This window comes from Centruroides vittatus, unplaced genomic scaffold (assembly GCF_030686945.1).
Source record: "Centruroides vittatus isolate TY-2023 unplaced genomic scaffold, ASM3068694v2 scaffold_576, whole genome shotgun sequence".
NCBI classification, from domain to species: domain Eukaryota; kingdom Metazoa; phylum Arthropoda; class Arachnida; order Scorpiones; family Buthidae; genus Centruroides; species Centruroides vittatus.
Genome location: NW_027122713.1, coordinates 740,662 through 766,403, shown reverse-complemented (window position 1 = coordinate 766,403; position 25,742 = coordinate 740,662). Strand labels below are relative to the sequence as shown.

Here is a 25,742-nt window from a genome sequence, read left to right as displayed (position 1 = left end):
TAAAATGGCAAGGCCGTATTTGGGACAAGACTATGTCTCACTACTAATTCACTTCTAAGCAGGGTCACTTCAACGCTCATGGCAGGTCTCGTTCTCATTCTCCAATCTTCTTTGGTATCGCTGGTTTTGAGTGTGATCATTCAAACTTTGTTGGCCACGTCCCCGATGCATTTTTGGTGAAATTAACCTATCCAATGTCAAAATTTCTCTGTTGCGTGTCACCCCGAGTTGAATTTTTGTCTATGCCTAGCAAAAATTCCCATTTTTGAAAAAAATAATTGTGGCTATTGTATTGTCCAAAATTATTATTTTTATTCTGCACAAACAAAAAATATATATTATTAAATGTAAAAAAAAAACATTTATATTTCAGAAGTTAGTTTTAATATAAAATTATAACAACTAGCACCATCTAGTTTCAAAAATTTTCTGATGCTGAAATGAGATATCGCGGGTCAACCAGTCAACTGGGTAATTAGTTTATTTTATTTTATATTTGTATAATAGTCTAGAAATCATAAATTCTCTGTTGTTTGTTGATAATGGAATTTCAGGCTCCCTTGGGGATTATGAAAAGAGCAAACCAAATAAAAGGGAGATTGCATCCCCAAATGTCCCAATGTATGGGCACTCCTGGCTACAAGTTGTGGCCATTAACAGTCACTAACTAATATTTCAATGTAATTTTAGTGAAACTGTTTTACAAATAAAGCACATTTCTATGCCAACAAATTTTATTGTCAGTTATATATAAACAACCCTTATTAACTAAGTGATATTAATAATAAATTTTTTTTAAAAATGCTTATTACATACAGATATACATTTTTTTTAAATTTCTGTACTGATTAAATAATTTCTATGCAATTTACTAAAAAATAATTTTGTAAATTACATCATATTTAACCTATTTAAAAAATCCTTGCCAAATTACAAAACTTTCTTTTATCTGTAACTTTCATCATAAATTTTAGTTTATAAAATAAATAATAATTTAATATACTTTCAGAAATAAATAAATAAATGAATAAATTTCTTTAATAAACCAATAACAGATAAATGTAGTTTCTGGTTGCTTGAGAATTACTATTAAAGACAGGTTTAACTAATATTATATGCCATACTATATCATACAATAAACTCTGTATTGACTTGATATTAATTTAATATTGAAATACAGTAATTAGAAGCGAATTAAGACAAACCTGGGTTGAATGAGAACAAAAAATTTGAACAACAGATCCCAACTGACCAGTATGTTTATATACGATAAACTGGTGGGAGTGAGAGACAAACACGAGATGCGCGAAGTGTAGGCTTACTCCCAGTGTGGCATTCCAAGTATAAACTTACATATTTGCTAGAAATTGATTTTTAATTTTTATTTAAAGTATTATTTCTTTGATTTTTTTTACTGGTTTCTAGAGTTCTGTTTACATAGCATCTAACGTATATGTACTTTTATAAAATTCCCATAATGACAATAATTATATTACATAAAGTACTGTAAATAATTACATAAAAGTTTATAAAGTACTGTAAATAATTATGTTTATTATTTAAATTTATCAAGCACGTTTAATTTAATGATCTATGGTCAATTGCGAGAATATCTGTGTCAAGACAGTTCAATGATTTAAATAAATAACGACTAACCCGTTACAAAGCTATACATCCACAGGAGCCAAATTATCGGGCTAGAGTCTAGCCCGATAATTCGGCTCTTGTGGATGTATAGCTTTGTAACGGGTTAGTCGTTATTTATTTATATTTATACGCCTTGCCGGGGTTGCGATGGCCGGTTGAGTGCCTTGGGAGGACGTGGGCACTTGATGTGTCCCCAGCCGGCATTGTAATGACCGTCGATGGTCGTCATGTTAGCTTATATATACTGGAGGAGGCGATCGGACTGAAGGTCCGGGTAGCGTAACTGGTAACGTGTCTGCGTGGATAGCAGAAGTTGCGGGTTCGAGTCCCACTTCGGGCCGATTTCTTTTCCTCCAGTTCCAAATTATTAAAATTATTTATTTAATTTAATTATAATTATTAAGTTTAGTAAGAGAGGGCGCCTAACGCCAAGCTCTAGTGCCAAATTGTCTTATTAATTATTTATTTATTATAGCCAACTCTAGCCCGATAATTCGGCTCTTGTGGATGTATAGTTCAATGATTGTTAATGCTTTGATGTTATCAACTAAACTAGATCATTATATGTGATAAATTAATGTAGATTCAAAATTCTATATTGTAAACCCCTTGTAACAACAATGTATTCTTTAATGAATAAAATGTAACTAATAATAACAAATGTTTTAAAAAATATCAGTAGACTGAATATAAAGATTTAGAATCATATCTTTACTGTTAACTAATTAATTGAAACTGTTTAAAAATTACTATTATAATTAATGATGCACTTTTAGAAAAGGCCTGTGTGTTCATATAAAAATCTTTTATTCAATAAAATTAGTACAGTATCGTATTTCTTAACTTATTCTAAGATACCCTATACACTTACACACTGTATATTCAGCACTTCTAACTTGTGGTGCATTATCTTACATACTTATCAAAAATTCCAGATCTCAAAATTAACAGAGTATTTTTTCACATTTCACCAGAAAACAGATCTACAATAAGTAGCATAAAACCATAATATTAAACTAGATATGAAGTAAACATATTACAGATATCCATTGCTAAACACGAGATTTGATTAACACACGAAATTAATTCTGGCAATCCCTTTTTATACGTGGCAAAAGTTTTAACTAACATGTCTTTAAACAGCCGTCTTTACTTAACTTAGATATGTTTTCCTCTGCAAATAAGGTGTTAGTGAATTTGCTATTTTTGTTTATTAATATAAAAATATTTGTTATTAACTAAAAATTTGTTCTAGCAGGTGGTAACAGTTCAATCGAGTATCAAGGTACCTCTGTATTTGATTAACGTGATTTTGATATATGCAGTAGCATCGAGGGATTAATTAACCGCATTAATCAAGAAATACCTGTATATTTTTTCTCTGTATACTATAATCTATCATGAATCATTTTCACTCATTTGAATATTCATTCATCATTTACCATTCACTTTCAACAGTCAAAATTATTTAATTATAATTTTTCTCTTGCAACAGATGAGTAATTAATACCATTTACATTTATTTACATTTTAATAACATTTTGCATTATAAGCTGAAGATTGTATAATTTACAATATGGTAATTTTGAAACTTAATTACCTAATGCAAACGTAGAATAATTTTACTATAAAAACTTTAAATTAGAAATTAAGGTGTAACTTACCAAATATTTCACCTTTACTGGCATATTCAGTGACTAGATATATCATACGTTCAGTTTCCATTACCTGCAAAAGTTTATAAAGTACTGTAATTAATAAAATTATAATTTACACCCCAAAAAAATAAATAAAATAACCAAAAATTAGTTGATTTGTAAGCTTTATAATTTCAAGTTTAGTTTCATCAATTCATTATTTTATCCAAAAAAAAAACAGTTTTATATCATTTTTTACACTTGATAAGCTTATTTATTATATTGATTAGCAAAAATAATTTTTTTATAAAACAAACAATCTGGAAGTTCAAAAATTTCACTCACTTATTTTTATTTCATTTAAAATTTATTACTTTAATATTGTAAAGTATTAATTTAGTAGTTTATCATTAAATAATGTATCAATTCTAAAAGTATTTATAACTATTAGCATATAACAATTTTTTTCTCATTTTCTCCTCATATAAGTGAGGATATACACAAGAAAATGAGAGTGGATAATGTATGTAGAATATATTAATAAAGAGAAAAGATAGTTTGGTCATATTAAAAAGATAGAGCAAAGATACTACAAATAATCATGGAAAAAGCCAAGGAGGAGTTGGAAAAAGAAAACGATCTAGACAGCCAAAAAAAAAAAAAAAAACAGGTAGTGGAGTGCAAAATGATAAAAGATGGATAAATAGATCTGAAATGGAGAGGTTTTACTTAGTTAACTACCAGTATAACGCTAGTAACTAAAAATATTAAAATAAGGCAGGTTAAATTAGCACATAATAAAATTAAAAAATCAATTTATTGTAAACTAAATGATGTATGTACAACCTCATATTACTTGTAAGAGGTTCTAGTTTTGTACAGAAAACATACAAATGAAACTTAAATTTGTATAATATTACATGCATATTAAAGCATCTTCAACTATAGGCTCTAATATATTATAGCAATTCTAAAACAGGCATTGCCAACACTGTTATTAACTAAAAATTATTCTCATTAAAAAAGTAATTTCTAGTTAAAACTTGTATTTCTGGTATGACTTTAAGCTTTGTTATTTATAAATGCAATAAGATTTAGAATTTCTCAAAAATATTTAAAAATTAAATAAAAATTTTTAAGTATGCCATTATAAATAGTATACAAACTGGAATAGTTAAATTTAATATATGTGTATGTAATATTTCTTTACTTTTACATCAGTAAAATAACTTAGTTTTATTAATAACTGGTAATCTGATCCACTTAAATTTATATAAATATTTTTGTCTAAAGAAATCTTAAAAAGTCAGAACATATATAATATAATATAAATTCACTATAATTCTATTCTATAGTTTTAAAAAATTCATTAATTATAAAACTATTTTAGAAAAAAACTTCAATAAAATTTAAAAACATATACAAATATTTTTATTTTTACTATTTACCCAGAACACAAAATATTGGAAAATTGTAATGTTCCATCTTTTATCTTAAAGACATGCAATCTCATAATTTGTAAAAAAAAAATTAAGGGATCACATAAAATAAGACTCTCTACAACCAATAACCCGAGCAAAGTACAATTAAGTCTTGAATAACAAACATTTTCTTATGAAAACATTTGTTATTCAAGACTTAATTGTATCAAATAAGCTAGAGACTTAATTCAAGACTTAATTTCTAAATGAGCTTGAACTTCCAAAATCATAGATTTTGGAAGTTCAAGCTCATTTAGAATTAAGAAAACCTGAGAAAGAATCCAGAAGGGGTTATGAAAACATTTGTTATTCAAGACTTAAATCATACTTCACACCAGTTATTGGTTGTAGAGAGTCTTATTTTATATTTATCCCAGTGTAGTACACAAATATGTATTCTTAAGGGATCACAGGCAGTGTGCGCCAATTAAGGAATCCATATTTGGGGGGGTCAAATATAATTTATATGTAAATTTAATAAGACCTGTTCAATTACATAAACACTAGGACACTGATTTTAGACATTTTTATTTTTTATTTATATTTAGGTAAATAAAATACAGTCAAAAAAAAAGTAAAAAATAAAAAATAAAGGCTTTATATTTGAATCACCTGTAGCCTACCATTAAAGTTTTAATGTATAATCTTAATATTATAATGTAAAAATAGCACCAGATTGCCTTAAATGCATTTTAAATCTATAATCATTTTTCACTCCAAATTATTTGAAGGAGCACTTGAAACACAAAACTTTGATATACTGTTCATTATTAAATGCATATGTGTAAAAACCTATCAATTTATTTATTTTGTATTATAATAAAATAACAATATATACCATATGTGTATTTTTATGAAGCATTAAAAGTACAATATAAATAACTGATTGGAAGCAGAATTATATCAATTTCTATAACACACATTGCCAAATTATATATACTAGTGACGTAAGTAAATCTAATTCAAAACAATAACTCTCAATCACTACTACTATTAATAAAACAAAAAGTATTAAAAAAAATATCCAAAAACTACTCAAAATTCAAAATTATATTAAAAAAAGTATTCCTTTTTGGAGTGAAACCTTTAAATATTTACAAACCAAATGCTTGAAAGGCTCTTTGGCTTATCTTCAAAAACATAAATTATTCCAACAAATGAAAAACATTAAATGTTACACATTCTATCAGTTACTTGGAATGTTTAATGTTTGTTTTTGAAATAATTTAGGTGTTTGAAAATGAGCCAGATACACTCAAAACTGTTAGTGCTGTAAGTATTTAAAGCTTTCACTCTAATGAAGCATAATTTTCTTATAATATATCAAAATAATTATTCTAAATAATTATTTTGAAATCTGAAGACAAGACAAAAACAAACTTTAAAACATTAATCCATTAAAAAATTTAATTTGACTTCTTAATAAGTTATTTTTATTTCAGTAATTTCGATTATACAAAAATATAAGCTATATATTTGATATCAATAAATAAAATAAAGATAAGATTTATAGGGAAACAATAATTGTATAAAAAAGAAAATTTTAAAATATACATTTAAAAAAAAGCAGAAGAAAGGTTCCTTACAATTTTCCTTACAATTTTTTTTCCACATATAAGAAAAGATTGCTTTTAGCCATAGAATTTAAAAATAAAATCATCGGGAAGAAAAAAGAAAAATATCTAGTTTCAATAACTAGGAAGTTTTCTTATATGAAAATCATTCTTCTTACGTAAAAGCTTCTCTAATTGTAGAAATTCTAAAATTTCAGAAACTGTTATAAAAATTACATATACAAATTCAGATAAATTTTATCGTTAACTTTAAATGTGAATTAAGCATTCACTATGATTATACAATTCTATACAATTTCTTCATATAATACAAATTATTTTTTATATATAAACACTTTAATTATATATTTATAACTTATATATGTATGTATATAATTAGAAGTGTTCATCTATCACTAATTTGTTATAGAAAGTAAGTCAAAATGCTCCCAAAAATTAATAAATCAATTTGAAAAGATTTCTATTTATATTCACTTACAAACAAGTATAAATCATACAAGTTTATGAGTAATTTGTTTATCAGTAAATATAGTCATAGGCCTACATGTTATACCTGATCTTGTTCGAAAATACCAACTAAGTTAAATAACAAAATTTGTTATTAATAAATGAGAACATTTTCCTTTAGAATTTTAGATTTACTGTCTATTGGCTAAACACTTGCTATAATTGAGCTGATTATTAAATAATCAAATTATGTAATCTGTCCTAAACATAGAACTTGATGATGGCATATCTACATAAGATTAATAAATTAAATTAATTTATTTATAACATTCTTGAAGAAAAGAATTACTTGGAGTGGGACTTAATCTGCAACTTCTGCTTACTATACAGATATATCATCAGTTCTGTTATCCAGATTAACATCCAATATTCACTTTCCAGATTATATTAAATTACATGTTATAACCATTTAGGTCAATTCAGTCTTGAAAATCCTAATACTAATTTTGCACATTCTGTAATTATCATTTGAAATAATCATTGCAAGAAGAAGATATATAACTTAAACTAAAAATTTTATGTATGGTAGAACCCTGACTACTCAACCAAGATTGCATTATCTAAGGCAAAACTGTAAATGAATACACTACTATTCATATATTGTAATTTATAAAAGGAAATTTAAAATGATAAAATCATTTTAAAATGTGTATTACTTCTTATCATTTAACTTAATTGTGAGATAAATAATTCATATTAAAATGTAACTACAGTAATTATTATTCTTAGAACTATTTGAAATATATTAGCTGTATAATAAATGACATAAAAATTGTTGTTCTTTGAAGTAAAGGCTTAAAAGTGCTACAGAGAAATTTTTTGTATCCATAATTTTTTAATCCAAACTGTCTTTGGTTCTCCATTTTATCTTAGTTTTCAGTTATCCAAGATACCTTCAGCATGCAATACTTCAGATAATCAGGGCTCTATTGTATAATAAATAACTCAAACTTTCATTATATAAATTATATTTTAATAGACAATAATTTAAATTAAATTATATAATGGACTTTTCAGACATATATTGAAAAAATATCAAATTAGATCTGTCAGCTTTAAAGAGAACTTGATAATATTTGACAATTTCATTAACGTTTTATTCTTGATGCATTGTACAGTACTAAGAATTTCCTCTTTGGTATAGCTTCTCAGATATGTGATAGATATTAGATTATTGAAGAACTAAATTTCCTTGAAGCCAAATTTTAAGATTTACTTTGACAGAGAGAAAATCATTATAAGATTAAAATATCTAAACATCTAAATGTTTATTAAGAGTAACGATATTTTTTTTATTAATAGAAAAGTTTTTGCAATAAGCTTTTATTTTTCTACTACTGATATTTTCATATGTAAACAAACATTAGCCCAAAGTATAAATTTAAATAAGTCAAACAATGCCAAATTTTTAAGACTACATTAATTATAATTTTAAAAAATTACAATTTGGAACCAAAGATAGACAGTGCTACTACTATATTATCAAACATAGAAATAATTTAAATAATTAATTAATTTTGAATGTCTGAAAGAGGAGCTTGAACTAGAGCAGGATTCAAACCATATAATTTCAGCATATCATCAGATACATTACCAATTATATCATTTTCTTTTGTAAGTACATATTATAAAGAATTTAGGCCAAGTGAAAGTGGAAAAACAACATACTAAAATTTTACCATTATTAATAGAAACAAGTACAACATAATATTTAAAATGTGTTTTTGTTTTATTGTAATGTTTTATTTCTACTAACAAATATAGTTTCATTGTATAGCATTTTTATTACCCAACGAAATATCAGTCAATGATCATACTTGGCCATTGATTCATTTTTTTAACAAGTCAAAACAATAAGCAAATATAAAATACTAGTTGCACTTTCAAGCTCTAAAAGCCAAACACAATAAGTTACAAAAATTCTAAATGAATGAATATTTATTATATCCACTGCAATTTAAAATAAATGTTCATTCATTTAGAATTTAGTTAAAGATAACCAAAAATTACCTTTAGTTTGCTTTGAACTGCAACCAAATTTTTATATTTGCGACACTTGAACACTGTATACAACTGAACTTGCAATAGTTTAAAATAATTTACTAGAGCTTAAAAATTTTATAATAAAATTATATATAAAAATTAATTGTCCGAAGAATTGATATAGTCTCTTCCCTTTGGATTCATCTATGTCAAACGGCAATTAATTATTTGCTATCGTTAACAATATCAACATTATTCACAGAGAAAAAAGAAAATAATTTCTTTTACAAAGTTTTCTCCTATTTAAATTTAAGAAAATAAATTTTTACATTTGGTGTACTTTAAAATTTTATGGCTTCAGGTCAAGTAGAAGCATTCTGAAAAGGTGTGACAGATAAATGATATACTACAAGTAGATATTTCTTAATATTCAATTTTCTTCATTTATAAAAAAAAACTTATATTCTTAAATGAAAAAATATGTAACTAATAATTTATATCATTTTGAGTTGGCTGACAATATTTACATTTTTTAAATAAAATACAAAAATATAGATGACATTTTGTATCTTCTATATTTTTGTATTTTGTTAATAATTTATATTTTTATAAATTGCATTTACAGGATCTAAAAGTAAGATAAGGTTCAGGCTAGTCTCAGATTTAGGATACCCCATTGAAAGCCAAAAACATATGAACAAAATCAATAGAATACACAAAAATAAATATTTTATCAAAAAAAAACTTTTCATACTATTTTCATATTATGTATTTTACATGAAAGACTAAGTTTAGGGATTTTCTGTACATTTGGAGCCAGCATTAATTGTCTTTATTATTTTTTCTATCTGAATTTATCCTAGATTAAGTCATCAAATGTGCAAATATAATAGCTGAAAATATACATATATCATATTTATTTAATAAATCAAATCATGCAGAAATATAGTTAAATATACATTTATCTGACATTCTCCCTGAAGCTAATCATTATAATTCATAACTTCAAAATGAACAAAGCAAGGTAAATGAACTGTAGCTATAAATGAAAAGTTCTCAGTTTACTTCCTCTTTCATACATTACTTTAAAAAACAAAATTTCTATCAAATAATAAAATGTTGTTGTAATGAAATATGTCTTAAACAATGACATATTTATTCAAATTTATCTCATACATCTAATAATAAATTTTAGTTATATTACTTTGTACTTTCATCATGCATTGTCTATATTTATAATAATATCACTTTTGTACATAAAACTATATGTTGATTTTTTTCATTAATTTAAATTTATCTTTTTTCTGTTTCTATTAATGCATTATCTAAAAAGCAAATTTGTTGAAGTTTTATTGAAAAAATTATTTTAAAATTTGTTAAAGACCCAAGTTTGATATGTGTATATAATAAAACTAATTTACAGAATTTTAAGCTTCAAATCTTTTATAAATCAGGATGGTCAAAAAATTAATTAATTATCATTTCTGAGATAAAATCTCATCTTTAGAATAAAATCAATCATCACAAAAAAGATTTCTTCTCAAAAGTTCTAAATGAAAACTTGACTTTTGACTGTTAGAAATCTGACTTTATTTTACTTAAGGATTACAAAGAGTCAATTTACAGTATTAATTGACGATACTTCCATTTATCTCTTTCATGCTACCATATGAATGGCTGATAAACAAATCTATATTTATTCTTCAGACTATATAACATATATATCTGAGAAAAACTGTCAGCAGTGAGAAGATAATTGTAAAACATTATTATTATAAAATATGCAACAAACATGGGAAAGCAAGAGCTGTAAACAGCAATAAAATATATAAAAACATTTCAGATAAAGAAGTGATGGCAATTTGGGCACAAATAAAAACTAATCGAAGCATTAAGAAAAGGCATGATATTTTTGGTTCTGTTATTTTTGCCATAGATGCCTCTTAGGTCTTTTACCTTTTCACCTGTCATTCTTTTCATCTCACATCTATTTGATTGGCATATGCAAGATACTGAACTTTTAAATTAGCAGTCTAAACTAGAACCCAGAATAATAATCATATACTCATTATTAGTGATGCTTTTTTCTTTATATCATACAAAAATCAGCAATATAATTAAATATAATATCAAAAATGGCAATATAATAAAAAATTAAAACATTTCTATTTCTTTTAAAAATATCCAAAAATCTCATATATAACATGTTCTTCTTTGATAACTATTATTATACATAATCAACACTCATATTATTAAAAAGCTTATGCCATAATGCTTATTAACATGCAAATTTACTAATAAATTATAGTTATAAATTATAAAAATGCAAATTTAAAATGCTCATTTATAACTATCTTTTTTAATTCAAAAGTTTATAAAATTCACTCACCTGATATAGACGAATAATATGAGGATGATTGAGCAATTTCATAATTTGAATTTCACGGAAGATCTTTTTAAGGTTATCTTCGTCTAACTGTGATTTATCTATTATTTTTATGGCTACCTACATATTAAAAAAATTTATAAAATTAGTGATATAATAGATAATTGGCATTAATATATAAAATTTAAATAGAACATTTAGAGCATATTCTGAATGCATTTAATCACAGGAATGTTTTAAATTTTGTTAAAAAACCAAATATTTCTCAATGAAAATTAGTATTTTTAATCATCATTTGACAACATTTATGCGTTTAACACATCAATTTCTTTCCTTTCTTGTGATTAAAGTTGCATGCAACATATTTTATTTATACAAAACATTTATCAAGCATTCATCTGTTTATTGTTAATGATATTATATTCATTTATTAAAATTCAAAGCATCTAGAAATGCATTAAATTTTAAATTCTATCAGTCTTGAAACAGATGTTTTTTTTCTTCTTTCCAAGGCATTGATCATAAGTTCAAATAGTATTTTGGGAATAAATCAAATTTTGGCTCTCAGTCAAAATTCTCAACCTAATTTTTCATTCAAGAAAAGAAACAATATCAAGAGTGACTTTCCATAAAATGAGAGAAGAAAATGTGACTATGAAAAGCTTGTATTTGGATCAAAATTTCCAAACTGGAAAACTTTTCCATTTAAATTTGAAATTATATTTCTAGTTGAATTGAAATGAAAATTACTTTTCGGTATAAAAGATAATTTTAAAACATGAAATACCAGTATGTGATTATATTTTATTTTTTTCTTATATTCAATTTATATATTTAGTTAAACACTAGGCCTATTATGTATAAGTATGGGCTTTTACTCAAAAAATTCAAACTCATTCTTATGCAGTAAAACCTTGTTATTTCAATATCGGATAATTCGAAGTCTAGTCTAATCCCCAGCCAAGATAATAGGATTTTCCATATATTTTTTATTTTGGGTAATTTGAAATACACATACAATAAAATTCAGTCATTATCTGGTCCAGTGACCAGCAAAAATATTGTTTAATTCAAAATCTTTTATCATATTACATGTTTATAAGAAAGTTTCCATGCCCAAGTGATAGTTTTGGTTTCGGTTTTACCAATTATACATTGTTGATTTATTGGACATCCATTCAAGATCATTTAGACATTTTGTCAATGAAGAGAGAATGTTTTTATTTTCATGGAAGAATTATATTTGGCATTTAATTATTTCAGACATTTTTTGCAAAAATCTATTGTTTCATTAATTCCTAAGTCCACTAAATACATGTGTGTATTCATGATGGAATGCAAACTTATAGCTTTAGCCATTAACAGAGCTTGTTTTCATCAGATCAGATGATTTTTGTAATGTCAAACTTAAGACAAAATTTGCGGTAGTTCTTATTGAAGCACAAGCTTTTTTTGTGCATTATTTTCAGGTCTTGTTTGGATCAAAATTTCCAAACTGGAAAACTTTTCCATTTAAATTTGAATTTGGTTACATTTTCATTGTTTTCATTAAGTACACGCTAACTGATAGTTTTTTCAAATCGCTTAAATTAATAAGTAATAACTCATAAATATTAATGCATTTGTAAAAAACAGGTAAAATTATATAAGATAATATCATAATTTTATTCAAGAATTAGAAAAAAACTTTGATTCAAAAAAAGTTAGAATAATTTGAACCTGGATCATTCAGAGTTGTGTTTGTTTGGGCCCTTGAGTTTCGAAATAATGAGGTTTTACTGTATATTTATTCAAAATTATTACACATGAATGTAGTAGCTTACAGATGATAAAACTAATTCAAGTTCATCATTAAATTAATATACAGTACTTGTATGATTATAATTAGAGAATCAGCAACCAGAGGAGCAATAGAATAACAAGTTATAATAGCAATGACAAAATGATAGATTCAGAATTGATTAAAATGATAAAAACTTGAATGAAAATACTAATTGGTAGGGATTTTATTCTAAAATTATCACAAAAAAATGACCTCAACTAAATGAGATCATATTCAAATAATTTAAATTTTTCCAATTCATTCATCATTAAAGAAATATATTATTATAATTTAATTAAAATCATAAATGAAAGAAACTAAATACCCAAAATTGTGTACATAAAATCAAAGAATGTAATATATATAAGAATAAAATTTTTTTTTAAATGTTATAAATATAATAAGAGTAAAAAAGTAAACTGCTTGATAAGTATACATGCTTTGAAAATGATTCAATGTCATTCACTGATTTGCATATTCATAGAGTATAATTAATATAATTACACATTTTAGATTAGATGAACTATAAAACAGTAAATTCAATGCATTACAGATATCATGTTATTCTTACTGCCAATTACAATACTCTCATTGTTAAATTCAGCATAGTAATCCTGCTGTTTGTTAAACAATCCTTGATTTTTTCAATTTTTTTTTAATATTGAATTATTCAGTATCATAGTTTAAAGAATTATATCCATTCATAATAATGGAATAAAAATAGTGGTGAGTAGTGTTGCCACCTTTACAAAATCATTGTTACAAAATTTGTTCAAACAGAAGTTCCTGACGCATGCGCAATGTCATTTTACAATGTGAAGAATAACATGCATGCTGGTTTTAAATCAGTTACAGTTAGGGACTAGAGACTTGCTTAGGAGTAACGTATGTAACCTAAGTTAAGAAAGAAAGAACAGATAATTTAGCTCCATATTTGCAAGAACTTTGTTTCATCGTAATTTCACAATTTCTACGAAATTCCCGGACAAAATTAATAGTTCACCTGGACAGTGAGTCAATTTCCGGACTGTCCGGGTGAAAACCGGACGGGTGGTAACACTAGTGGTGAGATTCATCCAGTTCATACCAGTTCAGTAGAATCACTTCCTAAGATATTCTTAGTTCAGCACACTACTTGTTAAAATTGTACTTGTAATATATACTTAGCAATTTATTGCAAAAGTCTGCATTTGTATAAGACCACTAATTTTTTAACAGCTCAATGCAGACTGGAATGAAATGAAAGACAAAAACTATGTAATAGAGCAATAAGTGAGTGAGAACTTGTCGCCGCTGCAATTGCAATCAATCCACAACCATCTATCATAATTGAGAATCTGACATTTCTGCTCAGCTTACGAGCACAAGTCATAAGCTCTAGGCACAAATATCTATGTTTCTGGATTCAGGAAATGCAGAACAATAAATATGTTTCTGTAGCAATTTTGTATATCAGTTGCATTTTATGAAATTTTTCAATTTTGGATTTTCCAGGAACAGGAAACATAACTGAAGATTTTTCCTAGAAGATACCAGGATTTGGAAATTTTTAAAAGTTTTATTTTTAAAAGTATCTGTAAACCAAAAGATTATATATATAATAATAATTTGAATATATTATGTTCAAAGCTAAATGATTGTTGTTCAAATTTTCAAAATAATTTTTTTAGAAAAACAAAAGCATAGATTGATTTATCAGCACAGAAATTTCTTAATTTTGTCAGTAATTCTACCTTGATGGAAAATTTCATTTTCAGCAGATGTTGGTTTAATGAATAACAGTTAATATGACAAAACTGACACTTTTTTTACTCTTTTCATCCTATGGGCATTAATTAGATTTCTTTCAGGCCCATCATGGCTCAACAAGTTATAAATAAATATTGTTTATTATAGTTAAAACAATCACTAGTGCAGCAAACCAGTTGTTAAATTATTTGAATCCCACCACTGAGCAAAAGTTTGAAAATATTTTTCAATTAAAAATAAGATCTAGTTAACTTAGCTATTATAAGATATTTTCACAAAAACATACAATCTGTATTGAGTAGCACAAAATGCTATGGAAAATGATAAGAAATGATTCTTAACACAGAAGATATTTTAGTCATTACAAAACAATGTTACTTGAGTATGCATAAAAATCACGGATACCAACAAGTTTTAATCCCATTTATAGTATTTTATAAATACAAGAATTTGAATAATTTTATTGAAGAATATCATTCTCCATTATGTAAGAGTTATAATTATAATTTATCCTTTGGGAAATAATTTTTATTATAGATCAACAACTGATTTTATTTTTATTTATATTTAGATTAATAATAAAATAAACCTTGAGCAATATGGAGATAAATGATTTGGAGAGAATAACTATTTTAAAATTTGCTGAATAGCTTTATTGGTGATTCTATTGTAGGTCTCTGAAATAATAGGCCCCAATTTTCTGTGGTCAGCCATAATTTATCATGTAAATTAAACTGTTTCTGAATTCTAATTCAATTTAAATATGTTTGTTCATTTCATTCAATTTTTTAAAAATAAATAATATAACTTTATGTAATAATAATAATAATAATATTATTACATAAAGTTATATTATTTATTTTTAAAAAATTGAATGAAATGAACAAACATATTTAAATTGAATTAGAATTCAGAAACAGTTTAATTTACATGATAAATTATGGCTGACCACAGAAAATTGGGGCCTATTATTTCAGAGACCTACAATAGAATCACCAATAAAGCTATTCAGCAAATTTTAAAATGGTTATTCTCTCCAAATCATTTATCTCCATATTGCTCAAGGTTTATTTTATTATTAATCCAAATATAAATAAAAATAAGATCAGTTGTTGATCTATAATAAAAATTATTTCCCAAAGGATAAATTATAACTATAACTCTTACATAATGGAGAATGATATTCTTCAACAAAATTATTCAAATTCTTGTATTTATAAAATGCTATAAACTATCAGAAATAATTTTTTTTTGTTTTAATTATTTATAAATTTTAAAACTTTCAAAATTTTCACTCCCTAAATAAGCTTTTATACTTGAAGCTCATTTGAATATTTTACTTTTGCTATGTTTATTCCAAATAAAGCACTTAAACATATACAACAGATTCTCAATTGTGGGAATGGGATGAATAGAAGAAATGTCATCTCTATTAATCCAGTACCATTAAAATTCTGTATCTAGTAATTAGAAAAGGTAAATTTTCAAAATACGTGGAAAGAACAATGCTTACAACTACCTCATGTAGTTATTTATAATTAATTGGACACTTCTGCAAACTGTGACATTTCCCTTTCCTTCCTTCTGGTTGATAACCTGAAAAGCAGATGAGCCATAAAGTGATTTGCAATGACTGAAGTCATCAGTAGCAATTTTGATATCCTGGTTAATTTGATTCACTGTTAGCGCAATCATAGATAATTGAGACTCTACTGTATACAAACAATCAAGTTCAAATTTTATAATAGCCAAATTATTTTAGGCTACATCTTGGTTAACTATTAACTAGTTAGCTAAGAATTTGGCATTTAGATCACTTTAGAATATATTATTTCACTTATAATTTTTTAAATGGCATTATATAACTATGTTGTGTTTAAAATTATTGAAACTAATCATATTGTAAACAATTTTAACAATAAAACTTGAATTGTTTAAAATTACTGTAATAATACATTATTGAATGTTGTTATTCATAGATTTATAGATGATATTTGTAACAATAATTTATTTATAACAATCATCATCAATAAATCTATAAATCACAATAGTGAATTACTCAACCAGAAAAAGTGTTTCATTTATTCAAGTATCTTATTAACACATAATTTATTTAGATGATGATGATGATAATAATAATCATCATCATCTTAAAACAGTATAATGTGCTTCATCAAAAACTTTTATAATTCATGTATTAAATATGATTTGTTAATTTTGTATTGCTTTTATAATTAAAATAAAATAAATTACACTTCGAAAATCAAAGAAATATTAAAATTTCTACTTTTGAATACCATATTCATTGACAGACTACTTTTTTTAATCATCTATGCTGAAATCCCAGCAGTTTAATGTGTAGTTACTTGAAGAATATTTCAATCAACAACAAGCAATTATTTATTGTGACATTTTCACAATGTCTGACTGCAATTGTTAATCATATTTTTAATTTATTTAATTTAAAATATAGGCTCTCCACCTCAAATTAGTAGTGGCTTGCCCCTGTACATCATACTTTTCTGTTAGCAATGGAGTTGTGCTAGTCATCTATCTAACTCCTTTTAGGGGAAAAGTTTTGAATTGAAATAACACAACTAGGTTTGCACCAGAAATTCATATATAGTAGTTAATCAGGGCCTCCTGTCCCTAAGGTTTCCATATCTGGTCTTCCCTTTCATCTATCAAACTTTGTTTTTGAGACTAAGGAAAGACAGATGGACAGCCAGACAACAGTGGGAATTTATAGGTCTACAATTTTTTCAAATTGCAGTCCTACAACAAATCATAAGAGTTAAAATATTATAAGAGAATTCATTGTGTGTGGCAATTAGTTATGTGAATAACTTATGTTACATTATATATGAATTTATAGCATGTCATTTTGTTACAAACAATTTGACACATTCTAATTAGTCATAGCCTATTTGTCAAATCAATTACATATAGTCCCTGCTTTATAACTAGTGTAAATTTTCTATTAAGACTGTACAGAATGTCACATCTTTGTTAGTTCTCTCCCTGTGGTATTATATAATTAAAACCATTTCCAAGAACTTAATTTTTATCCCAAACGTATGAAAAAAATATGGGTTTGCATTGAGATTGTGTTTCCATAAATTAATTAGACTGTAAAAGTAGGAGGTCTACTATGTATTCATTATTCATATATCAATTTTTTTTGGTTTTATAAAATAAATTTATGATCTTTATACAGTAATAAAAAAATAAATTATTTGTCATAACTTTTAATTGAATGATAAATTTCATAATATGATTGCAATGTTAATTACAAACTTATTTGTACAAAACATTTCTTCTTAAAAGACTGTTTCATTATGATGTATCATATTTTTTGTTATATTGCAATAATTTTCATCATCATACCGATAGAACTTAGGAATCAGTCTCTAAAAGCATTTATCATCAACTTAAATTATATAAATGAATACAAATTATTAATGTAATTTAAATATTTTGATAAATTTAGGAGGGTTCATACAATGGATATTTAAATAAAAGAACCACCACATTGAGGCATGCATCCACTGTGTCACTAAGAAGGAGAATGTTGCTACATGCAAATTGTGTAATACTTAGTCCTAACACTTATTTGGTATAGTTAAACATGCTGTTTACACACTTAAGAGGACATTTATTTTTAATACATGGACTATTTGATAAGTGAAATGAAGGTGTAAAGCTGATTACAATAGCAGTGATGTCATTGCCATATGATGAAATGTTTCATCTTAACATCTCTTGTGTGCTGCTGAACAAAAACATTAAACAGCTTGTATGACTTCAGTGTCCAAAGCAAAACACCATCCTTTAAGGACTGTTTTCAGAAGACTGAAAATTTGAAACTGCAAAGTAACATATCCTTCCCATAAGATGGATGTTCTAATGTCTCCCATTTTATGTGCTATGTTTCTCATGGGCATACTCATAACATGGGAACAAATATTGTTATGGATAAAAATGTCTCCTTCAAATGATAGATACAGTACAGAATTGTCTCCATGAACATACAAACATAGTTGAAATTGGGTGTGTAGTAATACTGATATACTTAACAAGGGTACCATGTGATGTAGCTTTTAAATTTCTTTTGTAAATACCCAATTTCTTAAAAGTGGACATAGGGTATTTCTGTTACATAGTGCTTTCATTATATGCATCAACTGCTAAATCACATCCAATTTAAACCTTGTTTGTATGTCTATGGAAATACCATGACGCCATAATTTGTATATAGTTTATAGGTTTATATTATTATTTTTTTCTTTCTTTCCTCAATCTTTTTCATACCTACCAACTTTCTATTGTTCTCTAATTTCTTTATTCCCCAAAATTCGAGAACTTTCTATCCACACCCAAATCCTGAAGGTGTGGGAGGTGAACAATGGGTAGAAGAAGGCCCTAGGGCGATCTGAAGGGAGACAGCCACTTTTTGGGTAGATGCCAGAGAGATTGGACGGATCAAGGAGAGACTCTCAGTCGTTTTGTTAGTAGAAGACAAGAGTATGGAAGCACAATGTTAAAGCCAGGAATAAGATAAGGAGACGATATAATAGGAGTCTTCGAGGTGTTTTGCAGAAGGAACATCTAAAAAAGAAAATTCAAGGATAGGTGCAGAGACTGCCCGAAAGTGGAGTAACGATCTGGCTAGACAAAGTAAGTTAAGTCCACCTGAACCACCGAGGGAACATTCAAAACAATTGGGTACCCCTATCCTATCTCTCTTCCTCCTTCATCTATCTATGCCTGTCTTCTATCATTTTTATATAAGTAGGTTAAGGTAAATTTAAAGAAAACGCAGCATGCGCTCACATAATTCGAAACCGGTATATTGGATAACTCTAAGTGCCTAAAGGATTGTAACAAAGATTTTTATTATGAATTTTGTATATATTGTGTTGTGAAAAAACTTTTTTTTTTTTTTTGGAGACTTGCCTCAGAGTGGGAACCTGTATCATTCAAAAAAAATCTTATGTTCATACTCGATAATAGTTTTGTTCTTTGTATTATATCCTGTCATCATTCAAGTAACCCCAAACATCACAACAGAAACATATACTGTATATCAGGGGTCCCCAACCTTTTTGTACCTAAGAGCACAATCTAGAATACTGGCCGGATGGCGGGCACCATTTATTTTTTCAAGGTGAATTTATACTTGGACATAGTTAACATACATACACATAATGTACAGAAAACATTTAATTCCAAAAATGTAATAAAACATACACAAGACTATTAACAATAATTTTTACAAAACAAGTAATTACTAAACAATGCATACAAAATCTACAGAGTATAAAAATTCTTTATAAAAAATATAAATCTGAAAGTAAATGTGATTTTTGGCATTGCATTTCATTGGCCATTGATTCGTAATTAGGAGAGTATGATGATATTCCTGCTCGTAAGCAATCGTCAAGGTGTTCATCTGTAAGTCGTGATCTGTACTTTGATTTTATGATATTCAGAACGGACCGGTTTATTTCATTTCAGGTATGGGAAATTTGGTTGGTGAAGATTTGGCGGAGGGGAAAAAGAGATCGGTCGCATTTCGCTTTGTGCTTTTATCTGTGTTGGACGCCATTTCTACTTTTGAGTGGTTAATCATTAAAAACGAAAAAACTTTTACATACCATTTTATTGAAAACCGAAATATTTTTATTTTTATCGTGGTCGCACAGCGGCGGGCACACGTAAAACGATCGGCGGGCGCTATGGTGCCCGCAGGCATAGGGTTGGGGACCACTGCTGTATATTCTCCCTCTTACCCCTCAACATCCACTCAAAAGATTAACTGTAAATGAGAGAGACTTTTAGTTCACTTTCAAGAAATCAGATATTTATTCCTTAGGACAAGTGGTCAGACCATTTATTTTTAATGCTCATTCAATGGTGATGTAAGTTCTGCACTAATGGCAACATTGGATTGTTTGAAGTTAAGATGTAATGGACCTTTATTATCAAAGATCAGTGTAACTTGTGTGTGGTCAGTGTAACTTTTCTTATGATGTCAATGATGATGTCTTAAATTTTTGCACTTTAGATGAAGATGAATATTTCTATGAGGGGCTGCTTTTTTTTAAATATTTGTTCATAATGATCAGTAGTGTGTTATAGCTTTGTGGGACCTAGGCAAATTTCAATTAGGGGATCCCATGTACAGTGATGATTTCCAGACATTTTTCTTAGGGGAAATATTTTTGTGGAAAAATTTTCTTATAAAAGATTGGTTTGGGGCCCCCCCTGTTGATTGCAGACCCAGGCAACCAACTAAAACCCAATTGAATAAAATTAATGATAAACCTTAACATTTTAAATTTTTGTACTGTATTAACATCCTTTTTTACTGTAAAAAAATCTTTAAAATCTAAACAACACATTCCTCTTTCTACAAAAGAATTTTTTATTAAATATTTCTATTATTTCCTATTTCAAAGTTATTATGAAAGGAAATAAAACAGCTTATTATTAGTATTAAATGTTATACAATACTCTTTATTACTTTTATTAAAAATATATTTGATCTATATTAACAGGAAAAGTCAATCAATTTTGAACTATTAACTATTCACAACATAAAATTTGTTGTATGTCATAATTTATGTCCTGTAATATCTGTATTATATATGTAATGATAAATTATAGAATATTCCATACAAATATAAAATGAGACATATTTATTAAAAACAAATTAATTAATGTTTACTCTCTGTATCTGTAAATTTCATTAATAATCTTTCTTAAAGTTGTTCCTAAAGTGGCTAATAGCTTGATTAAAATGGCTTATCTTGTTTATATTACTTTATCTTCTACTGACCCTTATTTACATTGTATAAGATGGGACAAAGTAACTTTCTGGTTCAATTGTTTACAGTTTGTAAGATATGGTAAGAATGACAGCAATATCATTAGTTATCTTACATAATAGAATTTTATTTAAATTGTGTGTGAAAAACTGTCATTTAAAAACTGCTGCTAAATTTTGGTGTTCATTACGAATAATGCAATGGAAAGAAAAAATTTGTAAATGCAATGACGTCAGCTATTTTTAAGATATAGTTTTTCATAAATAATATAAAATAAAACTCTATTACTTGAAGAATTTAATGGTACTTTTACTTTGCTTCTCTTTTCACAATTTTAAAAGTTATAAACAAAATAAACTGAGAAGTAACTTTTGTTTTATCTTGTATAGCATAAATTTATTAAAAGATGTTAAAACATCACCCAAAATTCTATATTATAAAAATATTTAATTAATAACACTAATATGTTTACTTTTAACATAAATTTTCCTAACCTAATCTCATTTTACTTCTTTCAAAAATTAAGTGAGTTTGCTCATTCAACAATCTTATAGACAAGAGCTGTTCTAGATTACTAGGATGACCCTGAACTGAAAATAATTCAGATCTGTGTGATTTTTCATATATAGTTTGAATTCAAATTTTATTCCATTCATCCACATTAGCTGTCCTGCTGCAGATTATGAACATTTATTATAAGCAAAACTGACAGATATATTCCACAGTATGATAGAGGCTCAAAAAATTAATACATAAATCTAATCATACTAAATATCACAAACTAATATCTATTATCAAGAACAAATGATTATTATTACTATTTGAGAAAATGCAAATTTAAAAAATTTTTGATTAAAATTTCTTCATTATGTTATATTAATTTTTTTTTAAATTAATAAACAGTTCTGCCATAAATAATTTCATGACTACAACTAAACAATTACATTCACAGATTAACAGATATTATATGAATAACATTTGTTAATCTGTGATAACATACAAATATATATAAAGTTGTCAATATTAAATGTAACTGTATTTTTATATGTTTTAAAAATTAAATTAAAAACTCTGATAAATAATTGTTTAAAAGATTATAGGAGTCAAAATATGTACAGGTGTAATGTTTTCGAAGACCTTTCGTCTGAGCTTCAGATGTTTAATTCAGTCACCTAATAAACCTTCATTAAAATTGCTGTAAGCAGGCGTATACGGCATGCGCTGCATTGTCAAGGGGACACCAAAAGACATTCCTAATTAAGTGTCTGATTTAAATTATGAGATGATAAAAAATGGAACCAAACATTATGTTGTAAAAGCCAAATTGCAAGCTTAAAATGGTCCATGTCTTAATATCTACATTATATATTTATATGGATTTATAGTATTGCACAATCAAATACATGTGAAGTGGCCCAGGTGGTAAGTTTCTCGTCCAGCAAGGAAAAAATTTATACAAACTAGTATATAACAACATTGCCAAGCATTCACATCATCCAAATTCAATTCAAAGGGTTTTGGTGATGATCAAAAAACAGGAATTCATGGTGTATTTGCAGTAATTCACAAGGGGTGCAAAAAATAGGAACACACAAGCTTAAAATACCCTAGCAGTAACATTGTCTAACGTACTATAATTTCTTAACTTTAAATAACCAAAGCACTAAAATCTTTTAACTAGTTAAGAAATTTATTCATTTCATATTAGTAATTTGGATGATGAGATATTTTTCTCTTTCAATGTTCTGAAATTATAAATTTGAACAAAACAATTTTTTGTTCTACTTCAATTTAGTTTCAGAGACATGTTTGCTTTAAAAGTTATAGGTTGTTGAAGTACAATTCCAGTTATATGCAACTGATGTTTACCCCCATTTATGGAAAAGTCATGATAGGTTGAAAAATGTGACTAAAACAGTTGAATTCACAGGAAAAAGTTGTCCAAGTTAGCAAATTTGAAAAGGTATGCTTGCTTCATTGACATACAATAGAAGAAAAAATTGACCATCTGTATATATGCATTTGGAGAATAATAGAGTGACCACCAAATCAAGACTTCTATCTTGGGAATCACAAAACATTCATATCTAATATTTTGTATATATTAGTTCAAATTCATAAGTAATCTACTATGGAGTTTGAACAAAATTGGAGGAGGTCAAGCATTAAGGTTTGCAGTTAGTATAAAATGACCCTGTTACATGGAATGCATTATTTTGCCACTAAATAATAGCCAGAACTGGAGGCCCTTTCAAGCTTGAGATCAAGTCAAATGCACTAACTCCCAATATATTTGATATTAAAGCCTTGAATTAACAAATATGATCTAGCCATAAGAAAAAAATACACGACTTTTCTGTATTCTTATTTTATAAAATAATTCTATTTCAATATCTTCCAGAAAATAAACAACATGAGAAAATAGTGAAAAATTCATAATTATTCATTTACTTAATACATTGTAGAAAACTTTTGTTTTTTCTAGTTTATTATCTTTTATATACTCATACAATTTTCCTATAAAATTATCGTTTTTAACCCAGTAACTATCTAGCATAAACAACCAGATCTTAGAGATCTTAAATTTATTTCTCATATGGATAGGACAGACAAGTTTTTCAGGAGGTTATCTTGCTCTAAAATTATCCTAGTATGTTTCTTACAGTTTGATCTTCGAAAAACTCAACCTCAGTTGTAATTTTTTATAAATTTTATAAAAGTAAAATTTTTGTTGTTTTGAAATACTGTATAAATATTTTAAAAAGACCCCCCAAAAAAGAGGGCAAGTTAACATCCAAATTATAGTGCTACCAAATGAAAGAAAGAAGATTCAGGAGCCAGATTGTCTGCCGTAAGCTGAATAATAATGCTACTTGAAGAATAAAGGAATCTCAAAAGCACTTGTAAATTTGAAAACTTTTTGTTTAAACTCCATTAAACAATAAAATTTTTTTACACATAAATATTATAACATTGCCATACAGAAGAACATCAAAAACTAAAATTATATAATTTTAATTTTTAATATTCTTCTTAATATTTTTACATAGATTTCATAGATTAATCTATGATACAACACAGCCTACCATTTCACCAATGGACAGTAAGAAGAGAATAACCTTAAATTACTTCCCACAATTACAAAGAATATATAGCTTTCTCCATCTTCAGAATAGTTTTCTAAAAAATAATTAATATTAAAAAAAGAAATATCAATTCTACTCAGAGAGTTTGTGTTTTTTTTTTATTATTATTGAATTTCATACTAAGAAGTAAGATAAAATGTTTATAATAATGATTATCAACATTAGTTTTCTGATATGTAACAATATTCAAATGTGTAATAATTCATTTATATTAAAAAAGCATTATCATCCTACAATAAATTAAAGTTATAAGTAGTATTAAATCCAACAGGTAGACAAAATTAAATATCATCTTCTAAACAATCAGATGAAATAGCATATTTTAAAATATTATTAAAATAATCTTTAAAAAATAATCTTTTATTATGGTAGTTATCTTATTCTATTCAATGCACAGTAAGAAACAGATTCACCATATATCATTAAAACAACATAATTTTAATAGTAAAATTATTATTATTATAAATTTTATATTCATCTTCATCAAATTGCAACGTCATTCACTACTACATTATGCTGTTCTATTGTATGCTATAAAATTATCTAAATTTTAATATTTATTAATGTTTTCTTAAAAATAACAAATGACCTTCTAGAAATCTTACATTTTAATTTATTTAATACTTTAAAGGAACAGATCTCTTCATTTTCAGAATACAAGAATAATCATAAACTGCAGACTAATTTTAATAGTAGCATTCCCTACAAAAAAATAAACCATCTTTAATAATAATTTGTTCAACACTTGATAGCTTATGCTTTATGTAAAACTGTCAGATATACTAGTTTTCAATCTCTTATCCAAAATATGGAGATCTATTGGGACAATCTAACATCCTAGTTTGAACAGCGATACAGTGGGCAATGAAAACCATCTTGAACAAAATTATCTGATTTATTCTTTTCAAAGGTTTCATGTTTCAGGAACATTCTCATCATTTCTTGTAATCATACATACACAAGTTCCAAGAAACTATGCA

At 26.4% G+C, this 25,742-nt stretch overlaps 1 protein-coding gene across 3 annotated transcripts in view; it reads right to left on the bottom strand.

Annotated features, from left to right (window-relative positions):
* The window catches only part of Sik3 (Salt-inducible kinase 3), a 106,680-nt gene that overhangs the window by 31,511 nt on the left and 49,427 nt on the right, over positions 1-25,742 (bottom strand). For 2 of the 3 annotated variants that reach the window (XM_067287708.1, XM_067287706.1), the window contains exons 2-3: positions 11,219-11,335; positions 3,312-3,375 (exon numbers count right to left, since the gene is read on the bottom strand). In XM_067287708.1, the coding sequence (XP_067143809.1) occupies positions 3,312-3,375; positions 11,219-11,260 (106 nt within the window). In that variant the 5' untranslated portion in view covers positions 11,261-11,335. Of the gene's footprint in view, positions 1-3,311; positions 3,376-11,218; positions 11,336-16,305; positions 16,326-25,742 lie in introns of those variants that run through there. The other variant, XM_067287707.1, reaches the window with a different exon arrangement.